The sequence below is a fragment of the Saimiri boliviensis genome, chromosome 14 (assembly GCF_048565385.1).
Source record: "Saimiri boliviensis isolate mSaiBol1 chromosome 14, mSaiBol1.pri, whole genome shotgun sequence".
Lineage (NCBI taxonomy): Eukaryota > Metazoa > Chordata > Mammalia > Primates > Cebidae > Saimiri > Saimiri boliviensis.
The window spans coordinates 62964207-62990942 of NC_133462.1; the positions used below are offsets into that span (position 1 = coordinate 62964207).

A 26736-nucleotide genomic window follows, 5' to 3' on the forward strand; every position below is an offset into this window, starting at 1 on the left:
CAAGTACATGACTTATTAGCATTCTCAAGAGAGAAGAGACAGTAAACAAGTTGGAAAATATATTTGAGGATACAATTTAGGAAAATTTCCCCAATCTTGCTAGAGAGGTCAACAGGCAGATACAAGAAATCTAGAGAAGTCCTGTGAGATACTATACAACAGGGGTTCCCAATCCCTGGAGCCATGACTGGTACCAGTTCATGGCCGGTTAGAAACTGGGTGACACAGCAGAAGGTGAGCAAGCATTTCCACCTGAGCTCTGCCTCCTGTCAGATCAGCAGTGGCATCAGATTTTCATAGAAGTGTGAACCCTATTGTGATCTGTGCATATGAGGAATCTAGGCTGCACACTCCTTGTGAGATGGAACAGTTTCATCCTGAAACCATCCCCCCACTGCAGTTAATGGAAAAATTGTCTTCCACAAAACTGGTCCCTGGTATCAAAAAGGTTGAGGACTACTGCTATACAAGATAACCATCTCTAAGGCACACAGCCATCAGACTATCCAACGTCAATGTGGAAAAAAAAAAATCTTAAAGGCAGCTATATAAAAAGGGTCATATTACCTAAAGGGTAATACTGTAATACTACCCTTTGATAGCATTAATGTAAAAACCATCAGACTAAGAACAGGCTTCTTAGCAGAAACCTTGTCAGCCAGATGAGGTTGCGGCCCATTTTTTTGCATTCTTGATGAAAAGGACATGCCAGCCAAGAATTTCCTTTTCTGTCATACAAAGCTTCATAAACAAAAGAGAAATAAAATCTTTCCCAGACAAATAATTGCTAAGGGAATTCATCACTACTAGACCAGTCCTACAAAAACTGCTTAAGGCAGTTCTAAACATGAAAACAAAATAATATGTATTAGTATGTTTTCATGCTGCTGATAAAGACATGACTAAGACTAGACAATTTACAAAAGAAAGAGGTTTAATGGACTTACAGTTCCACATGGCAGGGGAGGCCTCATAATCATGGAAGAAGGCAAGGAGGAGCAAGTCACATCTTACGTGGATGGCAGCAAAGACAGAGACCTTATGCAGGGAGATTTCTCTTTACAAAACCATCAGATCTCATGAGACTTATTCACTATCACATGTACAGCACAGGAAAAACCTGCCCCCTTTCAATCATCTCCCACCAGGTACCTCCCTCAACACATGGGAATTCAAGTTGAGATTTGGGTGGGGACACAGCAAAACCATATCAGAATAATATTTGCTACCACAAAAGTGGATGTAAGCATGCAGCCATGGTCCCTATAAAGCAATGACAGAATTGAGACGACAAAGCAACTAGCCAACAACACTACAAGAACAAAATCTCACATATAAACATTAACCTTGAGTGTAAATGGTCTAAATGCTCCACTTAAAACACATAGAGTGGCAAACTGGATTAAAAAAACAAGACTCATCCTTCTGCTATCTTCAAGAGACCCATCTCACATGTAATGACACCCATAGACTCAGTGTAAAGAGATGGAGAAAGATCTACTGCACAAATGGAAAATATAAGAGAGCGGGGGCTGCTATTCTTATATCACATAAAATAGGCTTCACACCAACAAAAGTAAAAAAGGACAAAGAATAGCATTACATAATGATAAAGCTTTTCAATTCACCAAGAACACTTAATTATCCTAAATATATATACAATTAACATTGGATCATTCAGATTTATGTTACTATTATTTCTAGAGCTGAGAAATGACTTTGATAGCCACAAAATAATAGTGAGGAACTTCAATATCCCACTGACAGCAAAAGAGCGATAATCAGTGCAGAAAAATAACAAAGAAATTCTGGACTTAAATTTGCTACTCAATGAACTGGACTTAATAGACATCTACAGAATACTCCACCTAACAACTACAGCATATACATTCTTCTCATCTGCACATGGAGCATACTCTAAGACTGGCCACGTGCTTGGTCATATAGCAAGTCTCAAATAAATTTAAAAAAACCAAAATCATACAGTGGAATAAAAACAGAAATCAATTTCAAAGAAACCCTCAAAACCACCCAAATACATGGAAACTAAACAACTTGCTCCTGAATAACCGTTAAGTAAACAACAAAATTAAGGCAGAAATTTAAAAAAATTCTTCGAAACAAATGAAAATAGAAACACAACATACTAAAACCTCTGGGATGCATCAAAAGCAGTGTTAAGAGGAAAGTTTAGAGTTCTAAATGCCTATATCAAAAAACAGAAAGATCTGAACTTAACAACCTAACGTCAGAGCTAAAGGAACTAGAAAAAAAAGAACAAACTAAACCCAAAGCTAGCAGAAAAAAAAAAATAGCTAAAATCAGGGCAGAACTAAATGAAATTGAACCTAAAAACCATAAGGAGGATCAACAAAACAAAAGGTTGCTTCTTTGAAAAGGATAAACAAGATCAATAGACCACTAGCTAGATTAACAAAGGAGAGAGAAGATCCATATAAGCACAACCAGAAATGACAAAGGCAGTATCACAGGAATATAAAAGACCCTCAGAGACTATTATGAACATCTCTATGTACACAAACTAGAAAATCTAGAAGAAATTGATAAATTCCTGGAAACACATAACCTCCCAAGATTGAATCAGGAAGAAAAAGAAATCCTGAACAAACCAATATTGAGTAATGGAACTGAAACAGTAATAAAAAAAAAACCCTGCCAACCAACAAAAGCTCAGGACCAGATGGATTCACAGCCAAATTCTACCAGATGTACATAAAAAAGCCTCGTACAATCCTACTGAAACGAATTTTAAAAATCAAGGAGGTGGGAATCCTCCTTAACTCATTCTACTAAATCAACATCATCATGATACCAAGATCTGGTAAAGATACAACAAAAAAAAGAAAACTACAGATTAATATCCTTGTTGAACATAGATACAAAAATCCTCAGCAAAATACCAGCAAAGTAAATCCAGCAGCACATCAAAAAGTTAATTCACCATGATCAAGTGGGCTTCATTTCCTGGGATGCAAGGATGGTTCAACATGTGCAAATCAAAAAACATAATTCATCACATAAACAGAATTAAAAACAAAAACCATGTAAATCATCTCAATAGATGCAGAAAAAGTAGTCAATATAATCCAACATCTCTTTTATAATGAAAAACCCTCAACAAACTGGGACTTGAAGGAAAACACCTCAAAATAATAAAAGCCATTTATGACAGACCCACAGCCAACATCACACGGAATGGACAAAAGGCAAAAAATATTCCCTCCAAGAACTAGAACAAAACCGAGATATTCACTCTCATCACTCCGATACAGCAGAGTAATTGAATTCCTAACCACAGTAATCAGACAATAGAAAGAAATAAAGGGCATCCAAATAGAAAAGGAAGAAGTCAAACTATCTCTATGCTGATGACATTACTCTATATCTAAAAAACCAGAAAGACCAAAAGTCTCCTAGATTTGATGACTTCAGGAAAGTCTCAATATACAAAATCAACATACGAAAATCAGTAGCATTTCTATACACCAATAATATGCAAACTGAGAGCCAAATCAAGAATGCAATTCCATTTACAGTAGCCACACACACAAAAATAAATAGGACTACATCTAACCAAGCAGGTAAAAGACCTCTACAAGAAGAACTCATAAATACTACTGAAATAAATCATAGACAACACAAACAGAAAAGCATTCCATGCTTATGTATTGGAGGAATCAATATCATTAAAATGTGCATACTTCCCAAAACAATATACAGATTCAACACTATTCCTATCACGTTACCAATGTCATTTTTTAACAGAATTAGAAAAAACTGTTCTAAAATTCATATGGAACCAAAAAGCAGTCCAAATAGCCAAGGCAATCGTACACCAAAAGAATAAAGCTGGAGGCAATCACATTACCTATCTTCCAAGTACAAGGTTACAGTAACTAAAACAGCATGGCACTTGTACAAAAACAGATAAATACACCAATGGAACAGAATAGAAACTCTGAAATGAAGCCATGCACTACAACTAACTGGTCTTTGACAAAGTCAACAATAATAAACAATAGAGAAAGAATACCATATTCAATAAATGGTACTGGGAAAATTGGCTAACCATATGCAGAAGAATAAAACTGGACCCCTTCCTCTCACCATATACAAAAATTAACTCAATATGAATTAAAAATTTAAATGTAAGACCTCAAACTTCTAAAAATCCTAGAAGAAAACCTAGAAAATACCCTCCTAGACACTGATCTAGGCAAATAATTTATGCTGTCTTCAAAAGCAAATGCAACAAAAATTAAAATTGACAACTGGAATCTAATTAAACTAAAGATCTTCTGCACAGCAAAAGAAACTATGAACAGAGTAAACAGACAACCCACTGAATGGGAGAAAATATTTGCAAACTATGCACCTGATAAAGAACTAATACCCAGAACCTATGAGAAACTTAAATCAACATGCAAAAACCATATAACTTCATTAAAAAGTGGGCAAAGGACATGAACAGATGCTTCTCAAAAATTTTTCATGTTTGTTGGCCACATCTAAGTGGCCAAAAAACATGAAAAAATGTTCAACATCACTAATCATCAAAGAAATGCAAACCAGAACCACAATGAAATACCATCTTACACTAATTAGTACCACTATTGTTAGAAGTCACAAAAGAATAGATGGTGAGGTTGTGGAGAAAAGAGAATGCTGACACACTGTTGGTGGGAATGCCAATTAGTTTAATCTCTGTGGAAAACAGCTTGGATATTCTCAACAAACTAAAACAGCATTACCATTAGACCTGGAAATACTGGTTATAAACCCAAAGGAGAGTAAATTGTTGTATCAAAAAAAGACACCTGCACTTATAGGTTTATCATAGCAGTATTCACAATAGCAAAGACATGGAATCGACCCAGGTGAGTATCAACAATAGATTGGATAAAGAAACTACGGTGTACATACACACCATGGAATACTACAGAGCCATTAAAGAGAACAAAACCATGTCCTTTGCAGCAACATGGATGCTGCTGAAAGCCATTATCCTAAGTGAACTAACGTACAAACAGAAAACTATATACCACATATTCTCACTTACAAGTGGTAGCTAAACACTGAGTCCACATGGACACAAAGATGAGAACAATAAATACTTGGGATTCCAAAATCAGGGATGGGGGTGTAGAAGAGCCCCAAACTGGGCAGTGGGTAATGGTGAGGGGTTGGAAGGGCTGAAAAACTGTCTACTAGTGGGTACTATGTTCACTAGTTGGATAACGGGATCACTAGAAACCCAAACCTCAGCATCATGTAACATACCCATGTAACAAACTTGCACACGTACCCCCAGAATGTAAAATTTCATAAAACACACAAACGGTAACAAAAAGAGTATGGGCTTGGTGATTGCCAGGCATGAGATGCAATTTTTAACTTCAACTAGCTTAATGGATTGGAGCAAATTGTTTAACTTCTCTTGGCCTCAGCAGATGAAACAATAAATGGGGATGGTTACTATTATTTTATGCTAGCACCAGTGGTATCTGCAGAAGCTGAGAGACCTCTACACTCAGGGCCTGGGGGAGAGAAAAGAAATGGAAAAGGGGCTATGAAATATATAGGAAAAGTTTCAGAGGGAAAAGAAGAAAAGATGTCTCTGCAAATACCATCTTTTAGCCAAGGCTTTAAGAATATACAGCAATAGGCCGGACACAGTGGCTCATGCCCGTAATCCCAGCACTTTGGGAGGCCAAGGCAGATGGATCACTTAAGGTCAGGAGTTTGAGACCAGCCTGGCCAAGATGGTGAAACACTGTCTCTACTAAAAATTTAAAAATTAGCCAGGTGTGGTGGCAGGTTCCTGTATCCCAACTACTCAGAGGCTGAGGCAGGAGAATTGCCTGAACCCAGGAGGCAGAGGTTGCAGTGAGCTGAGATTGTACCACTGCACTCCAGTTTGGGCAACAGAGTGAAACTCTGTCTAAAAAAAAAAAAAAAAAAGAATATATAGCAATAATAATAAATGGAGGCATATGCCAAATATTGGTAGGTAGATTTTGTTTTTGGTTTTTGGTTTTTGGTTTTTGGTTGGTTGGTTCACTGATTCATTCATTCAATTACTGAACATTTACTTTGTACCAAGCTCTGAAAGAGCTGACCAAGACAGAGAAGTGTGGCTGGGAGGGGTGGCTCACGCCTGTAATCCCAGCACTTTGGGAGGCCGAGACAGGCAGATCATCTGAGATCAGGAGTTCGAGACCAGCCTGGCCAAAATGGTAAAACCCCATCTCTACTAAAAATACAAAATTAGTAGGGCGTGGTGATGCATGCCTGTAATCCCAGCTACTCAGGAGGCTGAGGTGGAAGAATCACTTGAAACCGGGAGGCGAAGGTTGCAGTGAGCCAAGATCATGCACTTCAGCCTGGCAACAAGAGCAAAACTCTGTCTCTTAAAAAACAAAACAAACAAACAAAAAACAGAGAGAGAGAGAGAAGTGGATCAGGCAGACATGGCCCAGCCTTAGGGAGCTTTTAGACAGCAAGAAAGATACACAGTAAAAAGTTAACTGGAAGTATAATGACAGCTACAAAGAGGTGATTGTTGCTAACTGAATTAAAAGACAAGGGGCTTCATCTAGACTAGAGAGATTAAAGAGAAGCTATATGAAGTCAGGGTCCCATTATGAATTCAAAATTTCACTCTAGAAATCTAAGTTAAGCATAGGTAGGGTAAGACCATCAAGTGACATTAGTAAGAAGTAAATTGCCAACAAGAAAGTTTGCAGAGAGATAAACCAAAATGAGGTGGACCTCTGACATACAGTATACCAGATACAGTCTGCATGGACATTTGGTCTGGGATAGATTCTGTATGTGAACTCACAATGCAGGCATTCAAAATCCTCTTGGAAGAGGGGGAGAATTAACATTACTTTTTATTAATCTAACATTTTATAAGGTAGTTACTGTTATCAGAGCAGAGACAGCCTGGGTTCAAATCCTGACTCTGCTTACCAAAAGCAAAGGCTAGAATAAGAACTCCATGACTAACTGTCAACATTTATGAGGGCATGCTCAAAACCACAGAGCAAATTTTTAAGAGTAGAAGGAACACTTAAATAGGAAGCCCAAAAAATGGCAGATGAGTTCGCAATGTGAAATTTGGCTGGGCCAAAGAAAGAATAAGAAAGTAACTTGGAAGGAGGGACCTTGAAGCCAGTTGGAAAACATCCTTGGACAGCCTTCTAATATTAACACACACGAAATGAACTTTGAAAACATGACTGGCTAGAAAATGAATGGGCCACTGGGCATTTGTAAGGGGTAGGAGGGGAGCTCAGTTCAAGAAGTTTGGAAATTAGGGAGACCCTACCAATAATCTCTGTTTGGGACTTTACTGAGGATCAGGTGATAGAGATTCCCCACTGCTTGAGTATATTTTGGTTTCCTGATGTTTCAGAGGTAAGACCTGTTTGCTTCACAGGTCAGTGATTATTTGAGCTGGAAGAGATATTAAAGAGCATCTAGACCTTGCTTCTCTGTAAAACACTAGCTCTGATGGATGTTAATAGGTATTTCAAAACGGGTAACAGGTACTTACAGATATAATTCAAAATTTTAGGGACCACATGAATGAGAAATCTTGGGTTAAACATCTAAGACATCAAGAAGCCAAGTTGCTCACATGAGGATGAACCTCTGATCTAGGATTCATTAGCACTACCCTTATTGTGCTTCAACTACATACACTTAAGAAAATATGATTAAGGATGCTACTCTCCTCCAAAAGGCTGTATTAGCCTGATACTCTTCTAAACTAGGCCAGATCTTTTCTAATCTGTGACAAACACCATATGTAGCAGTACATCAAGTAACTTGATGAGAATTAAGATAAACTACAGCTTTCTTCCCCCTTCCTCTCTTCCACATCTGACTCTACCATTCCCTCCACTAATTCTGTTATAGGAGGAATCAGCCATTTTGAATCCAAAAGAGCCATTCTTCCCCAAACATCACTGATGAAACACCTGGTTCTCTGGTGCTACTTGAGCGGCTCAGGCTCGAATTTTGGAATTTTCTGTTCAGGAGATTTCTAGATGTTAATTCAGCCCATCACTCCTTTTTAAAAACATTTAGCACCTGATGGGATCTGAGTCCCAGAAAAGCTAGGTAATATGTTTGATGATTTTATTGTCATCATTCTTATCATTATCATCATCTTATCATAATGATAGCAATACATACATTGAGAATTTGCTATGTCAAAGCATGCTTCTAAGGCCTCTATTTTATACATGAATAAGTAGGGCCTTGAGAGGTCAGATAACTGGCCTGAGGTCACTAAATAGAGCCACGATTTGAACTCAAATACTCTGACTGCAGGGTTCGCATTTTAAACCACCAATTCAATACCTTCATATGATTATTCTACGGGCTGAACTACTATGGCTCATATTCTCCTTTGCACTGCTGCCTCCACTGCTATGAATAATGGAAGGAAAGTAACACAGCTGTATTCCTACCACAAGTGAGGCGGCATGCCTGGCACTTTTTCACCCTTTCTCATCACTACCATTTGGGGCAGGCAGTATAAATCCACAGAGGGCGATAAGTTATACTTGCTCAATGCCCACCCACCATGAGCCCCACCTCAGCTAGCAAATGGCAGAGCCTGGATGTGAAGATCTAGCCTTAAAGCCCATATTAATGCCAGAGCGTTATTCCTTAAAAATGGCCAGACATAGCCTGACTGATGACGGTTGAAGCTGATTCATACATAATGAAGCATGGAGCACTTTTATTATCTTCTACCTCCAGGATCATGATGGGATTCTGCTAAATGTTTCTTGGGGTACTAGGGAATACCTGAGGACCCATGAAAGACTGCACCAGTCCCTAACATCATTCACTGATCCGCTCGAAGAAAAAAGGAATTGATTTTGATTTACAGTTTGTTGTTCCGAAAGAATTATGGTTATGTCAGTCATCTCATCTCTGCCCCTCCCCCAACGCCTAATTCCTACACCATGATTTTATTATCTTTTTGGCTTGACAGACTAATAGATGATTTTAATTTCACAGAAGCCCACATATGGAGGGATGACAAGGAAAATATGGGCTCTGCAGAGATCATTTTTTAAACTTAGGCTATGATGATTCAAGGGAGAAGTGGATGACGTTTTTAAGTACCTCACTTTATGGTCTTTCTTTCCATCTTAGCAGTCTTCCACAAGAATTTGTTCAGGGAGAAAATTTAAAAGCTTTCCAATGCCACATATGAGCAGAGTTTTCTTTAAGCATTCAATGCTTTAATCTTCTCCAGAATAAAATGCTCTTTGGTTAAGGTGAGCTAGAAATGTACATACGGTGTTCAAGATAGTTTGCTATGGCAACCTCAGTTTTAGAAAACAGGCATTAGGAGGGCCCAGCTTTGAAAACATCAGTAACTATAGTCCCAGCTCCCTCCCAAACTCACTAAGTTGGGGCTTTAATCAAACTGAAAAAAAAAAAATCCATCCTGGAACAAATTAATATAAGCAAACACTGCACAAAACAAACTCAATACACAACAATATTGGCTTTAAAAATAAAGCCCTACACACAGAATGAGACCCGCCCTCCCAATTACCTACGTGCCAATTATCCCATGCACTGACTGCTGCTAATTACCTAATTGCTTGTCTGCAGTACATCATTTAATTGTGGTACATTGCTTCTACTGTCCTAATGATCAGCAGGAGAACATAATTCCCTAGGACCTGGGGAGTGAAACCTTATCTCAGGTTGAAAGGAAAGTAGAACCCAAGTGAAACACTAACTAAAGAAATAAGTCTGGTTACAAACCAAGGGCAAGAAAGTGTGAATTCAGAACCTCTGAGACTGGAGGTGGAAGTAGGGGATGGGCAGTGGGGAGGAGAAAGGGACCAATATGTATCAAGTGGTTCTTGCGGGTACTGTGTCACTTTTTCTTTTTGATTTACTGTATGTAAACTTCTCAATAAATCTAATTAGGGCATCCATAAAAAAGAATGAGATCATGTTCTTTGCAGGAACATGGATGAAGCTGGAAACCATCATCCTCAGCAAACTAGCACAGGAACAGAAAACCAAACACCGCGTGTTCTCACTCATAAGTGGGAGTTGAACAATGAGAACACATGGACACAGGGAGGGGAACATCACACGCCAGGACCTGTTGGGGGCAGGGGTGGGGGGCAAGGGGAGGGAGAGCATTTGGATAAAAACCTAATGCATGTGGGGCTTGAAACCTAGGTGACGGGTTGATAGGTGCAGCAACCACCATGGCACATGTATACCTATGTAACAAACCTGCGTGCTCTGCACATGTATTCCGGAACTTAAAGTAAAATATATAAGTAAATAAATAAATAAAACGTAAAAAACCTAATTAGGAAGGACTTGTCTTGACCCCTTTTCACAAACAAGGAAACTGAGGCTGTGAATAGTTAAGTAACTTGCCCAAAGGTACCTGGCTGGTGAACAGTCAAATCAGTGTTCAAACATAGGTCCTCAGACTCAAAACAGTGCCCTTTCTAGTTTATTATTAATAGCATGGCCAGGTTAGCCTATTGCCTAACCAAAGCGAAATGTGTCATGCCTCCCACACCCAGCACAACCAGCCACCTATTGTGTACCTGTCACTACAAGGGGGAAATCTGTCACACTCCCAACCTGGAATATTACTGTGGTTTCGCTGTACACGTTTCTGAGTGTACTGGTGGTAGCAAAGGCCATTGGAGAAAGATACTCAGGAGACAACCGAAGCCACCCCTGAAAAGCTCACACACTAGAAGAACACAGAAGCCAAAGAATGCCAACATGGGAACAGCTGAGAGCCACACTTCACTGAGGCTACCACAGTATGTGGCACTGCTTAGCCAGAGGAGCACATGCAGGTTTGGAATCTGCCACTTATTAACCAGGCAACCTTGGAAAAGGGGTTCTCTTCCTCACAGGGTCCTAGTTTGTTCCATTAAGAAATGGGAATGATACAGTAATGTCATGAGGCTGTTCTGAAGATGCAATAAGCTGACATAATACACATGCTGACACTGTGACGTAGCTTGCACAATATCTGGAGTTGGTAATAATTTACTATTTATAGTGTGCAAAGCTCTGATTACAGAGACAAGACGACTCTGGGCCTGGAGGAAAATGCGCATAGACCTGGCACCCTACAGACCCATGGGTTGGATGGAGAAGGCTCTACTTCCCTTTCTTTTCATGAATAGCCAAAGCTACCTCCCTCAGAAGAAACAAAAATGCTGTGCCTGTCTCTTGTGCTTCCCTCTTGACTCCCTGGTAACTGACCTAAGATCTCAAAAGAGCCTATTTTTCCCTCCAAGAATTGAACTGGCCAAAACAGTGGGCAAATGCTGACCTCTTCACAGGCAGGAGCCAAAGGGGCAGCGAGGCCAGCAATGGATTCCACTTCCCAGAGTGACTGATCCCTCCTTTGCTGCAAGAGATGCAGAGAACCTGTGGATAACACCTCCCCACCCCAGAACACTGTGCAGAGCAATAACCCTGCATGCACAAAGGCAGAGGAACTGTCTTCTTTCTACTTTTCTAAAGGCACAGGATAATAAAGAATAGAGTATCGATCAAGTGAAGAGAACAAAAGAACAACACACAACTGAATTGAGCACTCACTATGTGGTAGGCTTCATGTGGATGAGGTTTGCAAATATTATCTTACTTAATCCTTGCAACTATCCTACAAGTTAGAAATTTTCATCATCCCCATTTTACAGATGAGGAAGCTTTTATAGCTTGTCCAGAACTATAGAAGCAATAAAAGACAGAAGCAGGACCCAGACCAAACTCTCAGCTGGCTCAGACCTCACAAGCAAGAAAAACTAAAGGTCAAAATGCTAGATTTACCTCCAGTTTCTGCCTCTTTCCTCCTAGTCTGTGCCTTCATATGGCTTTGGAGGAAATGGAGGAAGGCAACAGTTTCTTCCTAAGTTGGGTTTCAAGAGCAACAGCTGAGAGCTAGTGATGCTCATATCCTTTTAGGGGAAACTGGATGAGGCTTAGAATACTGAGGCTAGAGTAGGACAGGAAGCTGTGATCAAGAAGGCTTTGGTCAAGGTGTCACTTCTGCCTCCAATTTCTCCATTATAAACCCAGCACTGCGACCTTTCTATAAAATGTGAAATGAGGGTGTTAAGGAAGTAGGGAAGACATGGAACAGTTACCAAGTTACCTTCCAGCTCACAGTCTTTGCTCCACATTGGACAAGATCTACAAATCAAGCAACTCCCCAGACAGATGTCAAAGACAGTGTTGTCAAGAATCTTAGCAAATAAAACACTTAATTTTGCCAAGACAGAAACAGCTGCAACAATACACTTTGCTTTACCAGGAGGAAAAAAAAAAGCTACAAGAATAATCCATGCATGTAATGTTCTTGTCTTCCATGCCCTTCGTAACTATGAATTAATTCTCAGAAGGACACAATGAGACACTACAATGGCAATACCAAAAGGACAAGCCTCTTTCATTTTTCCAAAAAAGAATGCCTACCTCTTTACACAAAGGCTCTCACTAAAATTCCTTTGGATCCATACCAGACTCATATATAGTCACTTTGAGTTGGAAGGAAATTTGAAAGTTAGTTCGACTCTCCAACAGTTACCTAAGCCCCTTCCACAATGTTTCTGAGTATGGGTACCTAGGAGATGCCTAAATACCCTCAGAATAACAAACCTGATATGCTCAAAGCAGCCTATTTCATTCTTTGGGGAGCTCTGATTTTTTTCAAAAGGCTCTTTATACTGTGCCAAAATCTGTCTATAATTTTGATTCTTCCTCTGTACCCTGTGGCTGTAAAAACTCCTCCACAACAGCTCTTCAAAAATGTAGCCCCCGAGTCTTCTCTTCTGCAGAGCTGTCAATCACTCTGTACTTATAGAAACAATCTGACCACTGAGATGTCACTGTTTTTGTTGTCATTCTTGGCTTTTTTTAAAGGCAGATTTACTTGAGCCACAGTTATTCCAAGAAGATTACTCCTCCAAATAACCCAAACTGCATATTTTTTCAACCTATATTATCAGCAACACTAAAAGCTGATTATAATCAACTTGCTTTCATAGAAAGAAGGAATACATCAAAAAATAGACTACAAGAGAATCCACTTGGCTAAATGTATCACCAGCAAGCATCCTATGCTCCCAACCAACAGATCAACCAGGAATAACATTGGATGCACATTTCTCCACCACTGCCCACCCTCCACTAGAATTGAAATGGCCAGGTTTCAAACCATAGACTATAACAATCATCTTGCCACAATCTTACATTCTATGATGTGGAAGTTGAGGCCCAGAGATCCCATCTTTTTCTCCTTGCCATCCTCAAATATTAATTCTAGGCACCCCACACTTGGTTATGCACTGAGGATACCAAGGCACCAAGCCCTTGCCTTCACAGGTCTCTGTGCAGGGACTCACAAGACAGTTCAAGGGGTTTAAACAGGTGGAGGCATATTGCTGGGGTACCCCAGTGACAGGCATTGGAACCTTGTACAAAGGACTTGGAAAACAAAAGATTGTTTCCTTTCTCCAGACATTGCTCAAACTGCCTTTCCTGGTAGATCATCTGCCCCTTCTGTCTGGCAAATTCATCCTTCAGACTCAACTTAGGTATCACCACTGACAATTAATCCTTGACTCCCTTTAGCTGTTCCCCTCCTTTGCTCCCATAAACCTTGTTCAAATCACAATCACTGTACTTAGAATCCTCTGTGCAATTATCTTTCTTGTGTTAATCTTTTCCATTAGACTTTAGGTTCCTGGAGATCAGAAACTGAGTATCGCTGGGTTTTATATGTCTAGTCTAGCTCAGTTGGCACAATACTGGGTTTGAAGAATGAAAAAAGAAACATTTCAGCAGTTTTTAGGGCCAACAGGTTTGTCACACACAGAAAAGAATTACAGGTTGAGAAAGCAGAAATCAGCAGGCAGAGACACGGCACTCTGAAGGGGTGTGGTGTGCTTGGAGAACTGTGTGGAATTCTCATGCTGGCAGTTCAGGGTGGGACGGGTGGGCATGGAGAGAAGCGGGTAAGGTCAGGACTCACAAATTAAGTTTGGGCCAGATGTAAACTACCACATACACCATGCTGAAATATACAGACATTATCCTTTAGTCAGGTCGGGGAGTGACATGATCAGGTCAATTTTGAAGGCTCGTCAAGCAGCCGTAAGAAGGAAGCACTCCATTGAGGGCAGACACGAGGCAGGAAGGTGAATTTGGAGCCCATTGCATGACCCAGCCAGGGCATGAGGAAGGCCTTTTAACAAACAGCTTTGTGTCCTGAGAATTCTGTGGGGGACCTTGAGGATGAAGGCAAAGTACTGACTCAGATTTGAGAGCTTAGGTAGAACCAGCGGGATCTGATGAGGAACATGAGACCTCAAAGAGGGAGAGGCAGCATAAACGTTGATGCCGGGGTTTCTAACTTGGAGCCCCAGGACAAATCAGACAATGAAAATAGGAACCATGAGATGAGGAACAGGTTGGGGGAAAGATAATGAGGTGGTTTTAGGAAAGATTCCTATGACCACCTTTCTACATGATTTCTCTAGGTGCAGAGCTATCTCGTTACCGTTTTAACCAAAAGAGAGAGATGAAGTACCAGAAAATTCATCATGAAAACCCCAAGAGTATGACACCAATACTTTAATCCTCACGGAGACAGATGGAGCAGTTCTGATGATTTGAAAGAAACAACTTCAGGTGAAAAATCTTCTGGTTCTTAAACCACCAATCTTTTCTCAACCAGTTTAGTTGGCAGTTGCATGCAACATATTCTCTAGACCAGGCATCCCCAAACTACGGCCTGCGGGCCACATGTGGCCCCCGAGGCCATTTATCCGGCCCCCCCGCCGCACTTCAGGAAGGGGCACCTCTTTCACTGGTGGTCAGTGAGAGGAGCACAGTATGTGGCGGCCCTCCAACGGTCTGAGGGACGGTGAACTGGCCCCCTGTGTAAAAAGTTTGGGGATGCCTGCTCTAGACAAACAAATTCCATGTCTCTCTTATTCCTGGATCCACTTAAGTCATTTTCACGTCTGTTTAAAAATTACCATTACTATCTGGCAGGCTAATGGCTTCATACCTGTCAGCAAATCCCAGTCACCACAGAGAATTCAGTTTGCATTAATTAAGTGGCCCCACAGAGCCATTTTGCTGACTAGCAACCTTACATTGTACTCATCTTTTCAAAATGCTAGAAGGTCTAGATATTGATGGAAAAAAAGCCACCTCCCTGCCCCCTCCACACACATGAATAAATCTGTTCTGCCCCAAAACGGATCCATCTTCTAATCTAGCAACATCCCCTCTCTCCTTCATTTTATAGCGAAAGCCTCGCAGAGCAAGCAACAAACAGAACCTCTTTAGAACCAATTACTCTACTTAAATAAACAGCAAAGGGGCTTTTCTGGCCCCAATGATTATCCAAAGTGCACAGGGGCTGTTCTTTGCAGAAAATAACTGAAACTGTCAGCTCACCCTCTTTCTCAAGTTGTAGGTCAGAATCAGGTTCCGGGAGAAGGAATGGGAGAAGGCGGTGTAGAATTCCAGCACTTTCTGCAGGGCATCCCGCTTGATCACGTGCAGATCACAGTAGGTCAAGGCCCTAACGTTGGCACAGGACTGGGCAAGGGTGGCTTCCTTCCAGAACACATCTCCAAACACGTCTCCTTTTCCTAAGGAAAGAAGGTTGTCATGAGAAAAGCGTTGGCCAGGAGAGGTCTAGCCATCCAGCTGGCTTCCCTCTATTCCCCAAAATTGCTGTCCATTCGGCATTCTGCAGATCGGGCTCAGAAAAAGCAAACGCTATTTTAATGTGAACTTTAACAACATGCAGTTTAAGAAATGGTAAAGTGTCAGTTAACACATGCCAAAGTTTAATCACTTTGAGATAATTAATGTCACCTCCTCAAAGGGTTATCTTGATCATCCTATCCAAAACAGGACACACACACCCATTATTCTTTATCACACCTCCCCCCCCCCCCATAACACTAATCATAATCTTTCATTGTGTTACTTGTTTACTGGTTTATTGCATGTCTCTCAACTTGATAGCTCATGTGTCTTATTCATCCACATAACACAGTACCTGCACATGGTGGGAGCTCAATCAATATTTACAGGCAGAAGGAAAGGATGGAGGTAGACTGTGGGTCTACAATAGTGTAACTGAGAGGTGAGTATTTAAGGAAGGGTGTGGACTCTTCATCAGAACGCTAATGAGCAGGAGAGGTCTCCTCAGTCTGGAATGATCTACATGGAAGAAGTCAGACAAGGGTAGAGCTCTTCCCTTACTACAGTGTGTCCACTGCCCTAAGGTTTATGTTTGTATGGTGCCTCTTTCTCATCCCCTTTCCTATACCTCCTGCCAGAGTGTGTTTCTGAACCTTGCCAAATGTCCTCCTGGTGTTATAAAAATATAGGCCCTATATAAATGGCATCTCTTGGACCCTCTACCCCTAGCATTCCACAAGAATACATTTAACAAGTCAACAGAATAATGCTATGGACTGAATGTTTGTGTCCCTACCCCTTAATTCATATGTTGAAATCCTAACCCCCAGGTGCAATGATACCAGGAAGTGAAGCGTGTGGGAGATAATTAAGTCATGGGGGTGAAGCCTCTCATAAACGGGATTAATGTCTTTATAAAAGGGACCCAAAGAGCTCTTTTGTGCTCTTTCTACCATGTGATGATACAATGAAAAGTAGGTAGTCTGCAAACCATAAGGGGGACCCTCACCAGAACCTGACACTGCTGGCCTGGTCTCAGACTTCCAGCTTCCAGAACTGTGAAAACTAAATTTCTGTTGTTTATAAGTTACCCAATATACGCTATTTTGTTACAGAAGCCCAAATTAAATACTAATCCCATGTAGCCATATTCTGGGTCAAAGCTTTATCAATAGTCTCTAACCATCTGCTTTTCACACCTAGGGATATTCTTCCTACCTTTGCCAGCAAGCAATATTTTAACATATGTCGAATAGAAAGCCTAATGCATTCCTGGCATAGCCTCTGCTTATAAATTGCTTAAAATGTTGTTTATCTCGCCTTTAAATTTTCAGCACGATAAACACAAATTTGAATCCCCAGGGAGCCAACGAGGGGTATGCAGGAGGAAGGAAAAAATGCTACAAAGGGTGAAAAGTAATGTATTCAAGGGAGTTGTCAGCCTATGTATGCATCTAGATCAACTAAGCGCCACAGCTGAAATCAAAGGACGGATAGCTCAGGGTGTTTAACAGGGCAGCTGTTTTCCTGATTAAAGGTAAGGAGGTAATTATACTTCCAAGTTCATGGAGAGAACTTGACTTTACCTCAAACATCAAAAAGTGTCCACTCTAAGTATGTAACATATCTGTGGGCACAGCCTTCTCTAAGCACCTCCAAAATGTGAGCTGAAAAACATTTATACTAGACACACTACTTCACAGTTCTCTGTGTGTTTGTGGTTCTGATTTACTAAGATGGTTTTACTGAGTCAATATGATAGGATATGTGCTTGGGGTAGCTCCTAGGTAAATAAATATGTCTTTAAGACTGTGCTAGTTAGATTCCCTTACCAAGTTCTGTTTTTCAATCATCTGTAACATGGATGGCTCTCTTAGGGCTGGGGTCAGTAGAGGGGAACGTTTCTGTAGGCTTTCATGGAAACAGGCTCATTTACTGTGTACTCCCTCGTACTGAGTTCTAACCAACCAGGCTGGCAAATTCATTTGTATGTATTATATGTATTAAGCATTCTATAACCTCCCTATGCTGCCCACAGTGGCTCATGCACGCTTCATATTTGTGTCATCTTGTTCCTCTAGAGAATGTCCTTCCTCCGGAACATTATGGTAGGTAGTTAAAAAATGGGCCCCACCCGTTTTTGTTTTACCAGGAACACGTGCACTTTCTTGAACACCATTGTAGAAAAGTGTGAGGATAAAGGGCTGACACAGGACTCAGCTTGGGGGAAGGATGAGGAATGGAAGGTGGAGTATGTGGGAAACAGGTCATGGGCAGAGCCCTTGGCCTGGATGATTCCTCTTGATCTATCCACAGACTTGCAAGATCAATACAGGGATGATGATCAGCAGAACGGTCATGATAATGCCCCAAACCCCCCATTCTTTTCCTCACAGTACGCACGTGCAGCAACTCACATCAAGAGGTGAAGTCTAATTCCCTCCCCTTGAATCTGGGCTGGCCTTGGTCACTGGACAACAGAATGTGGAAGAAGCGATGTTCTGCGATTTTGAGGTGAGGTCATAAGAAGCATTGCAGCTTCTGCCTGGACCTCTTAGAACACTCATTCGTGGGACTCTCCTTCTTGGAACCCAATCAACAATAAGAAGTACAAGCCACACAAGGGGTCACATATGTGCTGTGGCCCAAAGCCCAGCTGAGCTCTCAGCTGACAGTCTCAACTGCCAGTCATGTCAAGAAGTCATCTTAGTCATCCTGCTCACTCCAGCCTTCAGATGACTACAGCCCTAGTCAGTGTCTGACTGCAACCACATGTGGGAAGTGCAAGTGAGAACAAACCAGCTGAGCCAAACAACCCACAGAAGGGAAGAGACAGTAAGTTTCTTAAGCCACTAAATTTAGGGTTGGTTGGCAACACAACAATAGGTAGCCGGAATACACAGAATCATGGAGCTTGAGACCAGTCTGGGCAACAAAACGAGACCTTGCTTCTGCAAAAAATAAAAAAAAAATAAAAAATAGCTGGGCATGGTGGCACGCATATGTAGTTCCAACCACTCAGGAGGCTGCGATGGGAGGATCACCTGAACCCAGGAGTCCAGGAGTTTGAGACTGCAATGAGCTATAATCGGGCCACTGCACTCCAGCCTGGGCTACAGAGTGAGTCTATGTTTCAAAAAAGAAAAAAAAACCACCTGCTAGGTTATGTAATATTCCAGCAGGACATTCACAAATCATCTCAACTCTGAGCTGGCATCCCCCTTTCCTTCCCTGAAAGAGTGATACGAGAAAGCAAAGAGTGGCTTTCAGAGTGGCAGACTTTCCTCTGGAAATATTTTGAGTATCTGTGAGAAAATGTAGAATGTGTAAAACCTGCAGTCTCCTACTGGGATGAAATGTGGTATAACTAAGCCAGAACTATTGAGAGTAGAAGCTAGTTGATAATTTTGCCTGATTCACGTTAAGATTACTTCTTCTAAACAAGACCCAATATATGAGTGTTAATTCTCAAATGAATTTGGGAGTTTTTCTAATTATAAAGAAACTATTAGGTAAAATAACAGCACTGCATGTGCATGTAATTATAAATGTATCTGTAAAAATTCAGTTTATCAGCAACTCTTCAAGGGTATACCTATTGCATAAAACAAGGAGCACCCATACTGTGGTTGGGACACATCATGAAATGCATACATGCATCTGTAGAAATGACAACATTCCCCTTGTGAAACGTTTTCCAATCAAAGGTTTTGACAGAAACAATAAATGGCGGGTAGATCCTGCTATGAAAAGTATTTCACGGTAAGATAATCATGATGAATCTGTAGGGTCCGAGTGTCTCGTGTCATCATAACTTGAGTTAATTTTCAACCCAAATTGAAAATCATATAATTTTACCTCCTGCCAAGGCAGTAGTTTTGCTATAAATTATCTGTTAGTGAGATTTAAGAATGTAATATCAGAGGACCTGTCAGATTCAAAACAAACTCAGAACTATTCTGGCAAATGAGAAATGTTTTTATGATACACATAACTTGGGAGAACTGTCAAGGGGAAGGTTACAGAACATTTGGCAAGCTGCTCATAAGTTACACACATTGCTGGAAATAATGACTTCCCAGGTCAGGGTTGCAAATCAGAAGCCCAGACAAGCACTCCACCCACATTTGTTTCTCGTTTGCTAGTGTGTGAAATGATCATTCACTCAAGAACAAAAGGTACCCCAATGCACTCAGCAATCAAACTACTGGAGGCAATCAGCCTATTGATTTCTTTATTACACTGAGGCTCTGGGTGCACAATGTTAAAACCTAATGTTCCAAGTCTCTAAAATACTAACATTCTAAGAGGACTTTCTGAGCTGAGGGAAAAAAAAAGGAAGGAAAGGCAGCCTAATTAAAACTCCAGGCAAACATCTCAGTAATAATTAATCCGCCCCCTCTTCTTCCTCCTCCTCCTTCCAATTATATACAGCTGCCTTTACTGAACCTGCACTTCTGCAGTGGACATAAACAGCCCTATGAGGTACAAACGTAGGACTGAAGAACATTCACAAAACATAGGTGGGAAGTAGGACACAGGGCTGAGGTGGCACAGGGACAGGGAGGGGCACAGCACAGAAGAAAACCAAGTCCCTGCAGGCAATTTGGTTTAGTGAAGGGCAAAGTCTGAACAGTCGACCAGTTGAGGAGGCTAAAGGGGGGTGGGTGGGGTGAAATGGGATTACCAGGGTGAATTCAAGAGAGGCTGGAACTCTGGGACCCTGAAACCATCAATAGCCTTCCTGAGGTTAAAGAGTTGCAGGGAAGCAATTCTGATGTGAACCCTTCAACTAAGCCTAAAACCCTCCAGAGAAGGCGCTATTTATTCAAAGACAGGCTATGAGTGAGCTTGATAGGTCTGGGAGATCAAAGCAAAAACTGAAATTTCTAGCTGCTTCATCTTCAGTATTCCCCACTATATGCTCTTTTAAGGACCACCTCACAGCATTATAATGTACTACCCAAAACATAGTTCATAATTCTAATGTTAAACTCATTATCTGCTGTTGAGATATTTCTAGACCCAAACCAACTAAAAAAAAATCAGTCATTCACACAGCCTTTGCCAGGCACTGTTCTAGGGGCTGAGGTGGAACAGTGGAACAGCAGATGCCATGACAGAAAGAGATGCAGGTGACCATAATGTGTCAAGAGCTAAAACAACGGAGAGCACGGGAGGGGTATCCAGCTCAAGAGCAAGGGATAAGGGAAGCCTTCCGATATTTGATGTCTGAGCTGCAAGCTGAAGGATGAGTCCAAGTTAAGCAGCATAAAGCTGAAGCATGGAGATGATTCCAGGCAGAGGGATCAGTGTGAGCGAACGCCTTGAGGCACAAGGATCTGGCTCTCCAGCAAACCTGAAGGCTGTCTGGAAGCCCCTGAATCTCCGCTTATTTTGAATTATCTGTGCCTTCATTCACCTGTAGAAATGAGTGCTATATTTAGCAATCCTTGGAGGAAGGTGCCTGGTTTCCTCATGTGGCAGCAAACTCACCTCAGCACCTTCCGCACTCTGTACACGGAGAGTGAGAAGCACCCACCGACTGAGTGGGTAGCTGTTGAAAGGCTGAGATCCACGATTCTGTTGGGGGCTTCTCTGGGAGGCTGAGAGAGGTGCCAGAAACACCGAGTACAGTAAAGGCTGCCCTCCTCCCCCTGCCCCACTGCCTTTATTCCTCTTCCTTAGGGTATCAGTAAGTCCTTTGCCCTCATGCCATTTCAGGACAAGAGGAGCTTTTCAGCCACTTCATCGGGATGATGAAATGCAGCTGCAGAGGCCTGGCGTGGCTGAGAGAGGTTCTAAGGAAGGGGCATCCTCGCTCCTGGCCCTAGAAGAAACTGCTTATGAGACAGATAAAGGGAGCTGGATTAATCTTTCCAGGCAAGCCCCAAGCAGAATGTGTGCATATCCGCTGAACTGCATAGCTCAGGAGGACGAGGACAGGGACTCAGTTCTCAGGTCACCTGGATTATACCACATTTGTGAAACCCAGGCCCTCTCTTCAGTTCTTAAAAGCCATGACTAAGACAAAAAGAGAATATGCCCAAATCTCCTCCTCCCCAGTACCGCCCTCAACACATTTTCCAAGAACTTGATCATTCACTCTTTCAATAAGAGTTTGGGGGCCGCACAAGCTGCCTGCAAGCCCAGGTTCACCCCATCGAGGGCTCCTGTTGGCCCCTGCTGGACTCTTTCTCCTACTCTACTCTCTGCCCTCCAGTCACACTGGGAGTCTTGGAGTCCCTTTAAGTTTGGTTCCTCTCTTTTATCAGGGCTTTCCCAGCACTGTCCCAGACACTCCATCTTGCTCCTTGGCCTGGATGACTCCCACTCATCCTTCAACATATGCCCAAACCTCCTCTCTGATCCCTTGAGCAGAGTAGCTCCCCATTATGTATGTCCTCTTCACTCGATGTTTCCCTCTGGCAACACACATCATACCTGAAACTGCTGCATACCCAGCACTGTCTCTGGCACATGGGAGGCGATCAATGGTTGTTGAATGTATACACCTCAATGTTGAATGTATGCATAGATGAATATCACCGGGCATCTTACTGAATCTCTCCCAGCTTCAGTTTACTCAGCTACAAAATGTGGATAATCATACCAGCCTGCTATGGTCTCAATATTTGTGTCCTCCCTGCTCAAGTTCATGTGCTAAAACCCTAACTCTCAATACAGTGGTATTTGGAGGAGAGATCTTTAGGTGGTAATTGGGTCATGAAAGTGGAACATTTATGATTAAGATTAGTACCCTGGCCGGGCATGGTGGTTCATACCTGTAATCCCAGCACTTTGGGAGGCTGACATGGGCAGGTCATTTGTGGTCAGGAGTTTGAGACCAGCCTGGCCAACATGGTGAAACCCCATCTCTACTAAAAATGCAAAAATTATCAAGGCGTGGTGGTGAGCACCTGTAATCCCAGCTACTCAGGAGGCTGAGGCAGGAGAATCATTTGAACCCAGGAGGTGGAGGTTGCAGTGAGCCGAGATCATGCCATTGCACTCCAGCCTGGGCAATAAGAGTGAAACTCCATCTTACAAAAAAAAAGGATCAGTGCTCGTATAAAAGAAAGCTGAGAGTTCTCTCCCATATGAGGACACAGTGAGAAGGCACCATCTATGAAACAGAAAGTGAGCCCTCACAGGACACCAAATCTTCTGGCACCTTGATCTTGGACTTCCCAGCATCCAGTACTGTGAGGAGTATTTCTGTTTTTTTATAAGCTACCCAATCTATGGTGTTTTGTTATAGCAGCTGGAATAGACTAAGATGCCACCTAATTGAGCTGTTATGAGGTTTACATAAAAGAATGTCAACAGATAACTTAGCACCATGCTTAGAATACAGTAGGTTTTCAGTAAATAGTAGCGACCATAATAGAAGAATCTTCCCAACAGTGCTGTAAAGCAAATTCCACAGGGATTATCAGCCTCATTTTAAAGAGAGAAAAGTGAGTTCTAAAGAGGTTAAATGACTGTCTCGTGGTCTCCATGCTGGCAACAGGAACACAAGTTTCCCGGGGTGTTATCCTCTGCATCTTCTCCTTCAAGCAGCCCTCCTCTTCAATCGACATTCAGTGACACCTGCCTTGGGTGGGCATAATGCCAGGTGATGGAAAGAAGTACAAACTGGAGACAAAATTTTGACCTCAAGGAGCGATGGCCTAGGTAGGTTTCCAGCTGTTCCTCCAAATCAGTTCTCTCCTCTTAGGGTAATGGAACCCATGACTTTTAGCTAGGCACAATGCCAACTAAAGACTAAATTGCACATAGGTGTGGCCATTTGTTCAAGTTCCAGCTAAGGGGAGATGTGTAAAAGAGATATGTGCAATTTCAGATCATTTCCTTAAAGAGAAAGATCATATTTGTCTTTCCCTTTGTTTCTTCCCCTTCCTCTTGGCAGGAATGAGTATGTAAGCTAACTTGGACCAGGAGGCCAAGGGCAACAACCTATTTAGGGCGAGGCATCACACTAGAAGGCGGCTAAGTGCCTGATACCATGAGGTTGCCACGACAGCCCTCTTGTGCCTGGACTGCTACATAAGAGGAGAATAAGCTTCCATCTTGTCTAAGCTTCCTTTCTTTTGGGTTTTGGTTGGAGCAGCTGCACCTGCAACTGAGCCAATTCAGGAGTCCATGGTCCAGTGGGGCAGTACCATGTGTTGACCTCTGTGATCGAGGTATATACACAGGTGTTTTTTCACCCGGACTAAGAAGAAGCGTGGGCTTCCATATGTCTGATGGACTGAACAGTAAAATGATGATGAAGACTCTGGCAGCGCATTCAGAGCAAAAGCTCCAGCAACTCAAGCTAAAACCTTGGTAATATCACTCACTTTCCAGCCCAGCCCCGATTTTGGACCAGAAAGCAAGGATTACTGAGGACTCGCCGTATACCAGGCTCAGGCACCAACCAGGAACCCTGCACCCAGCACTCATTCTGTGCCTCACCCTCAAGGTGCTGAAGTCCACCTTGCCATCTCTCATCTGTAGTAAAGGTACAAAGCTCTTCTTTTTATCATTACTGCAAAAATAAATGCTGCTAGCAGTATGTGGCCTTGTTTACCTGCTACAGTTTGCAGATATTAGAACATACATTAAAGACAGACAGACACAATGGAAATCTCATCAACTTGCTTTCGCATCTGAGCAGTGAAAATACACTAGCAGGAATAAACCCTTAGCTCTAAGGTCTTATTTGATTGTGTTTGGGTGTCGAGCGCTTAACCAACACTTTTTCTGGATTTCTTACGCCAACAAAGAGAGCGAGCACTGGAGGTGCTGAGGGGGCCTTGGCTCCACGGACAAGCCTGTATTTCACTCTACTTCTCCAAAGGGCATCTATGCCTTGAAAAGTTTTGTCTCATTCTAGGTTTTGTGGGAGATTTCAGAGATGTTCAAGAAACATTTGTGGGTTTTTTTTTGTTTTGTTTTGTTGGTGAAAAGAATGCAACGGTTATACTCTTCTGCAAACCATCTCTATACTGTATAGAGAAGTGACACCTGGTGGGTATCAGCCACAAATGTGGTCAGTGAAACACATGTAAGAAGCTGTAAGATTATACGTCAGGTTCCATGGAAACTGTGCTTGACTTTCTGTCCCAGGTAGCAAGTAGACTCAAAGTTTCAAAGGTGGGGTTATGTCTTACCATCTCTCTCCACACAATTCAACCCAGTTCAACAACCTGGCCTTGCCTATTATGAATCAGGCAGAATTCCAATGATTCAGAGGGATAAAACAGAAGGTATGAGATAATCTCTTCTTCAAAGAGATGATACAGAGATGACGCTTACAATGTAAGACAAACTCACATATGTGTGTAACGGTGAGGTATAAAACAACAATAACAAAATGTAATACCGAGACATGGGAGAGGCAGGGCTAGGTAAGACTGAGATTTCAAAGAAAAGATGAGAATGGAGCTGACCTTTATATGGTGAGGCAAGAGAACTTAGACATATGTGAAATAAATAGACAATTTTTCCAAAAAGCAGGAAAACAAGTTGGATGGTTGGGAATGTTGACAGCTGGTTGAGCTAGGTTCACTCCTTTATTAACGAAACTTCTTAGTAGTCTTATTTATGTTATCTCTGCATTCTTACTCCTAAGGAGAAATACTTTGTCCCCATCCCTGACATGTCTGTCCATGGTAAGGAGGTTCCAGCTGCGTCATGTTCTGAACCTTCACCTGACTGGTAAGTTTGGGAGGAGAACATGCTCATGCATAGGCCAGCCCTTTGCTCTCCCCTTGGGAATCAACTGCCTGTAGGAAGCATGTTCTCTCTGTCCTTCTGTGCTGTAAGATTTATGGAGCAGACCCACACAGGCAGAGGCTTGTGCTGGTCATCATCGTGAGGTGGGTCTGATTCTGGATCTCAATATTAGGAAGACTTCTTGGATGCAAATATAAAGCATATTCTCTAATATTAGGTCTCTGGAAAACAAAAGGTGATGCCTAGACCTATACCTATCATACTTATTTTCTCTCTTGATTCAGAACTCTTGGGGGAATCTATGCAAGTTATTAAGCACCCAGGATCCCAATACCCATCCCTCTTCATTTCTCAGGCTGCTTTAATCCCGCTTCTCACCCCCATACTCCACTAATGCTGCTCTCACCATAGTCAATAATAACCCCTTTGCTGATAAGTGTAAAAGACACTTTGTAGTTCTCAATGAATCATACTTCTTTGATTCTAGTATACACTTACGTCGTTTAGCATTTTTTAGCTCTGAAATTGGAATATGCCAGTCTAACTGCCGGCATCATTTCTTAATGGGCCGTAAGTTATTAGTGTGCCTTACAATCCATGACGTGGTCTATTCCATGAACGACAGTTCTGTTAATGCTTGAAAATGACCATTTGTCGCACACCCCCACACCCCCAAACACACACCTTGACTTCTGTAATATCCCTCTCTCTGGTCTCTCTTCCTTTCCTGGAAATCCATCTCAGGCTCCTGTAAGCGGGTATTCCTTGGGGCTGTGCTCTAGGCTTTGTCGCTTCTTTCCCCCCTTTCTTTCCTTGGGTGTTCTCAGCCTCTCCTCGGGCTTCAATTACCACCTAGTGCATGATGTTCCACAGATTTTCACCTCAAGTTTTGATCTTTCTTCTGAGTCCAGAGCTTCCCACTGGCTACTCCCACTCATTCAAACCCACAGATCTAAAAAGGGAACTGGTCCTCCTTCCTGGGACACCTGCCCATCCTCCAATGTTGCCCGTCCCAGTGAAGTCATCCAAGCCATTCGAGGCTTTTCCCTCTTGCTCATCTCCGTATCCAAAATAGATGCCCAAGCTCTGATAATTTTATACATAAAATATCTCTTGAATCTGTTTTTCCTCATTTCCAAGGTTATTTAAAGTCAGGTTAGGCTACTGTCATCTCTCAGCATCTTCCCTGCCTTTTACCTTGGCCCTTTCTACTCTATTCTCCACACAGCT

At 42.0% G+C, this 26736-nt stretch overlaps 1 protein-coding gene across 2 annotated transcripts in view; it reads right to left on the reverse strand.

Moving 5' to 3' along the window:
• The window catches only part of KCNH1 (potassium voltage-gated channel subfamily H member 1), a 440752-nt gene that overhangs the window by 88055 nt on the left and 325961 nt on the right, over positions 1-26736 (reverse strand). For both annotated transcript variants that reach the window (XM_074385133.1, XM_074385132.1), the window contains exon 10: positions 15526-15722. In XM_074385133.1, coding sequence (XP_074241234.1) covers positions 15526-15722 — 197 coding nt within the window. The remainder of the gene's footprint in view (positions 1-15525; positions 15723-26736) is intronic.